Source organism: Arvicanthis niloticus, chromosome 18 (assembly GCF_011762505.2).
Source record: "Arvicanthis niloticus isolate mArvNil1 chromosome 18, mArvNil1.pat.X, whole genome shotgun sequence".
Taxonomy (NCBI): domain Eukaryota; kingdom Metazoa; phylum Chordata; class Mammalia; order Rodentia; family Muridae; genus Arvicanthis; species Arvicanthis niloticus.
Window position 1 is genome coordinate 12,832,546 of NC_047675.1, and position 9,471 is coordinate 12,842,016.

General features: G+C 38.2%; 1 protein-coding gene across 1 annotated transcript; it reads left to right on the top strand.

The window, feature by feature from the left end:
• Nucleotides 1-7,290: 7,290 nt before the first annotated feature.
• Nucleotides 7,291-8,794, top strand: LOC117723248 (olfactory receptor 7C1-like). Its single transcript, XM_034522731.2, has one exon. It carries the CDS (start codon nucleotides 7,291-7,293, stop codon nucleotides 8,227-8,229), a length of 939 nt encoding a protein of 312 aa, XP_034378622.1. The 3' UTR covers nucleotides 8,230-8,794.
• The last annotated feature ends 677 nt before the right edge of the window (nucleotides 8,795-9,471 follow it).

Below are 9,471 nucleotides of genomic sequence, written 5' to 3' on the forward strand. Positions count from 1 at the left end.
GGAATTGAACTCAAGACCTCTGAAAGAGCAGTCAATGCTCTTAACCATTGAGCCATCTCTCCAGCCCCTGACTTCTTATTCTTAAAGCAAAACAAAACAAAACAAAACAACTCCACTGAGTACAATTTGTGCTGTCCAAATACTCTAGGTTGTGGGGACTTCCCTGGAGTTTGGTATATTTAGGAAGGATTACACTCTTAAAAGGAAACTATCACTTTTTCTAAAAACTATTAAATGCCAATTGCTTCTCAACTAGGGCTGGGACTTCATCCTCAACTCCTCTCTCAGCACCAGGGTTTTGTTTGGCTTAAGCTTGTGAGGGTCTTATTCATGCTGTCACATGTGTAACATGTGTCCTATGTGTAACTTCCCTATTGTGTCCAGAAAACCCTGTTGGTCTTAATACCTGAGTTAAACTGTTCTTGTCCAGAAACTTCTTTCCTAGGGCTGGAGAAGTGACTTAGTGGTTAAGAGCACTTGTTGCTCAAAGACCTGTATTTGATTCCAAGCACCTCTATGGTGGTTTACAATCATCCGTAACTCCATCCAGTTCCAGGGAATCTACAGGTGTCTTCTGACATCCACAGGCTCCAGGCATGCACACTGGTACACATACATACATGGAAGCAAAATGTTTGTACACATTTTAAAAGAAGAAAGAAAATTCTTTCTTATTCTACCAAGCTTTTAAGCATATCCTGTAACTTTTCCTCTCAGATTCAGAGTATTATGTCTTATGTTGAGGTACGGATCAAGAGGTATGGCCAAGTTTCATTCTTCACCATGTAACTATCAAGTTGTTCAGCACAATTTTGTTGAAGATGCTCTTCTCTCCAATGTATACTGTTGGCCTCTGTGAAAAATCAGATGGCTGTAGGAGTGTGAGCTTATATGTGGTCCTCAATTCTATTTCACTGATCAGTGAATCAATGCATGCATCATACAATATATTCTTAATATTCAGGATTATTTTGGCTGTTTTGTTTCTAATGTGTTTGCATATGAAATTTAAGATGCTTTTTTTTTTATTTTATGAAGAATAAAGCTGGAATTTAGATGGGGATTCTGTTGTAGTCATGGTCTTCTATGTAATGTCTGAATTAATTCACATTCTGCCAAGATTGTGTTAGAGATACCACAATCCTCATAATCTCCACATCTTTTATTTATAAGAGGTGATAAGTATTATATGCTTATTGTCAACCTATAGACACATCGCACAGTATCTGCCTTTTATCCTGATGATGTGCTTTATTGTGTATTTTGGTTGTTATATTGACCCAGCTTGCCTCTCCTAGGAAAGCCTATTTAATCACAATTACAATATTTTTTCTATACATTTAGATTTTGTTTGCTCATATTTTGTGAAAGTACATTAACCTATAGTTAATCAAGTACATACAACTACCTATATTTAATCAAGTACATTAACCTATAGTTTTCTGTGTCCTCTTCTGCGTCTTTTATAAAGACTACCCTGCTCTCATGTGATGAGTTTGAAAGAGTTCTCTTTCAATGTTTATTAAAGCATAAAAAATTGGTATTTTTTTCTGAAATATTTGTAAAATTCAGCTTCATTAACTGATAATGCCTTTTGCCTTCTGTGAAGGAAATCTATTATGGATGCTGTGGCAATGAGTTCCTCTAGCAAACTCCTGAGGCTGGTTGTGCCAACAGATTCAGTCAAGAGTTTCTGTATCTTCCTCTACCCGATGACATCATAGCCATCAAAGGGAAGAGGGAGGTGTCGTGAGTAGTGGGCGCACTATTCATACTTTTATCATTTATTTTTCCCTTTATTCTGAAATCATCCAGGCTGTTTGTTCCTTTTGTATTCCGTTGCGGTGTGATGATGTTTCCTTGTGGTGTTTCTTCTTTATAATGGTGTTTAGTAATATGAATTCTTTTCTTAGAATTGTTCTTAATGCATGCTCTAAAGTTTTCATGTGTTATATTTCCAGTTTTGTTTCTCTGAAGCTACTTTTTATATTTTCAACCCATTTCTTCATCAGGCTATTGTTTATTCTGAAGTACAGTTTAAAATTACAATACACTTGTTAATTTTTTGAAAGTCAAATTACTACTAATCACTAGGTTCAAGAACTGGGATTAGAAATGCTACTTTTTAAATTTTAAGTCTTCTCAAACTGTTTCAGGCTTGTTTCCTGACCCAACATGTGATGTTTTCTGGAGAGAGTTCCAGTAATCGGAATGTTGGTATTGGATTTAATTGTATAGTCTTTTAACTCCACTTGCTCAAAATGATTGAGTACAATGTTTCTGTATGATTTCTTGCCTGATCTGCCTATGACTGGAAAGCGGTATGTTGCAAACCTCCGTTGTTATTTACTGCAATCTGTCTGTTCCTTCAGATTCTTTAGTATTGGCTGTATCTTATTCAATATTTAGTGCACATATACTTGCAAATATCTATACTGTCTATAACTTGTCTATTTTCTTTTTACAACATATTTCTCTATTTCATTTAAGGTGCTTATGAATAGTTTTGTAATGTCCCTTGAGGGAGGCAGCACAGTTTCTGAATTCAATAACCACAAGGGAACAAAACTGATTGGAACTTTGTCATTAATGTTTTGGTCCCCAGGATCCTAGCAGGTATATCGTCCAGAGATTATGAAATTATAAAGTTTTATTTAATGAGAAGCCCTGAGGATTGAGTTTATGGAACTAAATAAACAATACAGCTCCCGACATCACCATTAGTTCACTAATCTAAGTATATGTGAAAAAATCCTGCTCCAGAGAATATTACTGTGGTTCAGGAACCACTCATTGCCTCATCTCGCTGACCTTGCTGGCTCATTGGCTCCACCAGACTCTTTTCTGAAAGGTAAGATGCACAAGACACATCTGAGAATTATAGCATCTAATTGAGTACAGCCAACTATTGGCCAGTGGAATAAGAGATGGAGAGGCAATTCTTCCAGCTGAACAGCCTAGGGTTAGACAACAAGGAAATGTCATGGCTTCCAAAACAATTTACAAAAGGTCAAGTGACTAATGTCACTTCAGCCTGTTCTCGGTCAGCATCCCTCTTGCTTCTTGGTCTTCCTGACATCGTAGCAGGTCTTCCTGACAGGCTTTCTTCTTCCATCAGATGTAACTATTCCTTGCTGCTCTCTAGGATTTTTAAAATTTTCTTTGTGTTAGATTTCAGGGTTCCTTTTTGTTTTATTGATCAGATTTTCGGATCACGCACTAGTTCTTATCACATTGTACCTCGTTGCTCACACATCTATCCAGCCTCCTTTAGGTACCTTAAAAATATTGTTGACAGCCCTCCCTTTACATGTTTCTAGGGAATATGGGTTTGATAGAATGCATTCATTCAACAGGAAGGATTAATATAATTCATGTAAATGTGCACATTATACATATGACTTACTCATTTGTAGGCTTATCACTTTTAATGTCCAACATTCTTTCTGTGCAAGTCATAATTGTTTTGCCTTTAAAAATAAAATTTATTTTTAAAAAATAGGCTTTATTATAAAAAAGTAAACACACAGAGAGAGAATAAGAGAGAGAGAAAGAGAGAGAAAGAGAGAGAGAGAGAGAGAGAGAGAGAGAGAGAGAGAGAGAGAGAGAGGAGAGAGCACAAAATTAACCAGGCCTGAAGGCCATATATCTCAATGAACTTCTGTACAGTTAGAACAGCCATCCAGAGGCTGTGGAGCTTCACACTTTCACTCTGAAACATGTTTTTTGCTCCTGACAATGCTTACTCATATATATTAATTTATAAAATAATTGGCTACACAATGACATTTTCACATATGCATCCAGTACTTCAATCAGACTTACCTCTTGATACTTTATTGGCTATACTTCTCCGGGACCTTCTACTTGCATGTCTTTTATTTACTCCAGATTCTTTTATATTTAAATTAATGTGCACCCACGTCCTCTCAAATGCATGTCCTCTTTTTCTTTAATTATTGTTGCATATATGTATAAGTATATAAATAAAACATGCTGAGTCCATTCAGTTGCTCAAATGCATATGGGCACTTGATATTGGATAAGCAATTAGAGGACTCAGGCCTGAGGAGTCCAGTTCTCCTCTCCCAGCAGTCCTTAGTTGCCTGTAGCTCCTCAGCATATCTAGTGGTGCTGTCATCTTTCAGATTCTGTTTATGCAGTCATATTGCTGAGGTACCATGGACATAGTATCTTCCTTGTCATTTTTAGGAGACACAGTCTCACAGCAGACTTCCTGGTCCTCTGGTTCTTGCAATCTTTCTATTATCTCCTCTTTAAAGGAAGTTTCTCTGATGAGGGGCAAGAGCTACACTTATTTGTGGGTATAAAGGTAAGTATTCAGAATGCAGTTAGGAATTATATTAGTTTAGTACAGTGGTGTTCTACTCTAAGATTCATGACCTCACCAACTCCAGAATGTTAGGTAGGTATGTGACCACTTTTATAAAATATCTGTTTACTGCTGGAGATAGTAAATAAAGTTTTAAGTTTTGTACTTAAAAATTTAGATTTACACAATACACATTTTAATGGTAATAGCTTTTAATCAATTTTATACAGTCATTTTCTCATCTGAAAATGAATAAAATTGCTTTTACCTATAATTTGAAAAACTATCACTTTTTATTTAATCACATTGAAGTTTTATAATAGTACTTGGTAGCAGCAGTAGCAGACATGAATATTTGTTTTTAATATAAGGTTAATGGAAACTGTTCCTATAATTTCATGTCTGGATGGATATTAGCTGATAAGAATCTATTTTGCTATGGTTAGCTAGATCCTTACATTCAAAATTCTCCCAGAGCTATTTGTATGGAGTATTTTTAGCACCTATAAAGATGAATGCCTTCTTCTACTAACTCATTGTATGGTAGTAAATCAATTACCACCGTGAAAAACATATTGCTTCTTTGAGTTTCCTGCAACTGAGTCATCATATTTAGTACTCAATGAATATATTTTCTAACCTCACTTGTTTAGGACAGTTTTCTATGGAAAACACTTAATGAAGCAAACAAACATTCTTATTCTGGTTGTGCGAGGAAGATTTTTTTCCTTTTAGCGCAAAGATTAATTTTTAAAAATTCTTTTTATTTAATTTATTTACTGGAGAGGGACTATGTCATTCTATGGTGCTTCTGTAGAGACCAGAAGGCCTCCAGGAGGTTCATTTCATTCTTCCACTATATGGATCCTGAGACTGAATCCAGGCTGACAGCATCAGGGAAAACACCTTTACCTGCTGATATATTTCACTAGATTCCAAACAATTCTTATAAACTAAATTTAGACAAAATTACCACACTAGCATCTTGATCTCCACTAGGGTGAAATCCAGTTGGTGAAGTAATTTCATCCTTTATACTTGCTCCAGTTTTTAAAAACATGAGTATGCATTTTGGCTACATATATATTTGTGTAGCATGTGTGTAGCTTATGTCCACTGAGGCCAGAAGCCATCAGATGTCCTGAAACTGGAGATACTGATGTTCGAACGTTGCCATGTGGTTGCTGGGAATCAAACTCAGGCTCCCTTGAGGAGCAGCAGGTGCTCTTAACTACACAGCCATCTCTCGTTCTCTCTTAGGCTTTGTGTCACCTTCTCACCGCTTACTGAAGGCATATTTACCTATAACTTTAAATTTTTTTATCTAAACCACTATTGTTGTTGTATTTTAAAGTCATGATATCACACACTTTGGCTGCAGGATATATAGATATCAATCTCAAACCTCCCAGGAAACTACCTTTTAGCTGTTTAAATTTAATAGTGCTGGAAGTTACTATGGAGTTCGCAGGGACAGAAAAGTTACCAAGGGTCTTACCCAGCACTGGACCCTGCATACTACAATACTGACCATCCATGCAGGATGTGTCCATTTTTGCAATAGTGGCCTGAGAATTTCATGCCTGGTATTGTAGACATGCTCAAAAATTCATGGCTGGGAAGTATTAGGTTTTATGGTTGAACCTACTAGTATTATTTTGCTAAATACCTTCTAAATAACTGTGCTTCTATCCATAGACCTGAACTTCTCTCAGTCTTGGCGAGGAAAGCTTCTTTTTGCAGTGGGCAGCAGTCAGTGAGGACCCATGCCTGGTCAACATGCTGAGAATAACTGACCGTGAGTGCTCAGCACTAAGGGAGATCCCCTATCAGCCTCTGGTGCTTTCAGGGCTCAGGGAACACTGTGAAAAGGGAGACAGAGAGGATGTAAAGGACAGCAGGTGGGGAGGAGTGTTGCAAAATGCCATATTCTAGATCTGATGTGACTCAGGAACTGTAGATATCTGGGTAAGACCTGCATCGGTCCAACTGAGTCAAAATTCCAGCACAAAAAAGAGAGGGGCTCTTGAGGCACAAGCCCTTATAAAGGGACAACTGATAGCTGCTGGGAGAGGGAGACGCATTTTTCTTCAGGTGTGTGTCCATTGGATGACCCCACAGTCATAGACATATGGGCATCACTAATTGGTTTTAGTGGGTTATATCTATATACTTATATCTATATACTTACATATGCACAAATCTTTAACAATAACAAAGAATAGGAAGCCAGGAATTTGAGGGGGCATGGGATGCATTGGAGAAATAAAAGACAATGGAGGAAAATGATATGGTTTTATTCTAATTTAAAAAATTACCTAGCTGGGCATGTTGGAGCATGTCTTTAATCCCAGCAAAGGCAGGCAGATCTTTTAGCCTGGTCTACAAAATGAGTTCCAGGATGGCTAAGGCTACACAGAGAAATTGTCTCAAAAAACAAAAATTATAACAAAATGAAACTTAACTATTTTAAGAGGAAAAATAAAAAAGAAATAAAAACACATTGTGTTCTGTAGAAAGGAGGATATAATATTGGGAAGGGAGCTGTTGGGGGAATACGGGGGGGGGGGGGACTAGAGCTGCAAGGAGCAGTGGAAGTGATCATATTCACTGTGTATGAATATGAAATCCTCAAAGAATACATTATTAAAAATAAATGACCAAAAGTAATTGGAGAGACCCTAGGTGATAAAAGCTGGCTAAGGGTAGCTGGTATCTGAAGTCAGATCTGAGTACTATGTTAAGTGTTATAGCTGGGAGTCAGTCCCTCATGAGGTGACCACAGGAAATTATGGCTGAACTTAGAAACCTCAGCCTCTACAGAGAAGCAAGCATTAAGCAAACACCTCATGTCACCAATGTGTGGTGTTTGAGTTAAGGCAGATACACCCCTGCTATGTTTGTTTCCTCTTAATTCAGTCATACTGTGTCCCCTCTTTTACAGACAATTCATTTTCATGGAACCAGACAACCACACAGGGATTCCAGAATTTCACCTGTTGGGACTTTCAGAGGATCCAGAGATTCAGTCTGCTCTCTTCGGGCTGTTCTTGTTTCTGTACTTGGTGACCATCTTTGGGAACCTGCTCATCATCCTGGCCATTGTCTCTGACCCTAAGCTGCACACACCGATGTACTTATTCCTCTCCAACCTGTCCTTCTCTGACATCTGTTTCACTTCTACCACTGTCCCAAAGATGTTGCTGGATATCCAGACTCAGAGTAAGCTCATTACCTATGCAGGCTGCATCACACAGATGTACTTCTTCACCGTCTTTGGACTTCTGGACAATTTGCTTCTGACTGTGATGGCATATGACCGCTTTGTGGCCATCTGCCACCCCCTACACTATACAGTCCTTATGAACACTAAGCTCTGTTTCCAGCTGCTTCTTCTGGCATGGCTCATAAGCATACTTGGAGCCCTACCTGAGAGTTTAACTGCACTGAGACTATCTTTCTGTGCCGTTGTGGAAATCCCACACTATTTTTGTGAGCTTCCAGAAGTTCTTAAGCTAGCCTGCTCTGACACCTTCATCAATAATGTCGTGTTATATATTGTAACAGGCATCATGGGATTTTTCCCTCTTGCTGGGATACTTTTCTCTTATTCTCAAATTGTGACATCTGTCTTGCAGATTTCAACAGTGGGAGGAAAATATAAAGCATTTTCTACTTGCGGTTCTCATCTCTCAGTTGTGTCTCTGTTCTATGGAACCTGCCTTGGAGTGTACCTCAGTTCTACATGGACACAGGCTTCTTGGGCAGGGGTGTTTGCTTCTGTTCTGTATACTGTGGTCACTCCCATGATGAACCCTTTCATCTACAGCCTTAGGAACAGGGACATGAAGAGGGCCCTGAATACACTACTATGCAGTGTGTCATCTTCATCTTGAAAGTAGTTTTTAAAATATGTGTATGTGCTTAAGTGTATGTGATTTTGTGTGTGTGTGTGTGTGTGTGTGTGTGTGTGTGTGTGTGTGTGTGTGTGTAGAATAGAGGACAACTCCAGGTGTTCCTCTTCAAGATGACCATCTACCTTGTTTTTGGAGACAGAGTCCCCCCTAGGGCTTGGTGCTCACTGCTTCAGTTTGGGTAGTTAGCCAGTGAAACTCAAGGATTTTCTGTCTCTGCCTGCCTTACATTAGGATTATAAATGTGTGTCATGACTTTTTTTTACATGGATTCTATGGGTTTAATTAGAGGGCTCATGCTTACATGACGAGCACTTCTGAAAGTCGAGATATCAGCTCTGTCTTTGTTGACTGTGTTTTTGACCCTATGGACACATTTGATTAGGAAAAGTGGGACACAGTGCTCAATACTTTAAGGATCTGAGATTTGCTGAATATATATACATACTCAGATGTTTTGCTTCCTGTGTTTATTAGCAATTTGCAAATATTGTTTTATGAAGTGTTTTCAAGTCTTTGCCTGAGTTTTAAGTTTTCTTATTTTCAATCTGGGGAAGCATTAAATTCTGTAGTATATATTTATGTGCTGTCTTATTCACTGTTTTATTGCTGTAAAAAGACACTATAATGAATGCAACTACTATAAAAGAAAGCATTTAATTATGGGCTTGCATACAATTTCAGAAGTTAGTCCATTATTATTATGGTGAGGAGCATGGTGGCACTCAGGCAAACATGATTCTGGAGAAGTAGCTGAGAATTCAATATCCTAATCTATAGAAAGACAAACAGACAGACAGATACACACACACACACATACACAGAGAGAGAGAGAGAGAGAGAGAGAGAGAGAGAGAGAGAGAGAGACAGAGAGAGAGAGACAGAGAGAGAGAGAGAGAGACAGAGAGACAGAGAGAGACAGAGAGAGATAGATTGGATCTAGCATAGGCTGTCAGAACCTCAAAACTCATCCACAGTGACACATTTCCTCCAAGGCCACATGTCTTAATCCTTCTAATCCTTTCAAATACTACCACTTCCTAGTGAAAATATGAGCCTATTTGGGCCATTTTAATTCAAAACACCAATTCCACTCCCTGGCCCCCACAGGGATATGACATAGTCATTATCATGATGCAAAAATACACTTAGTCCAACTTCAAAGTTCCTTATAGACTATTATAGCCTCAATACTGTTTAAAAGTCCAAAGTCTCTTCTGAGAT

Coding starts and splice junctions, on each gene's coding strand:
- LOC117723248 (XM_034522731.2), top strand. CDS start 7,291: ATGGAACCAGACAACCACACAGGGATTCCAGAATTTCACCTGTTGGGA.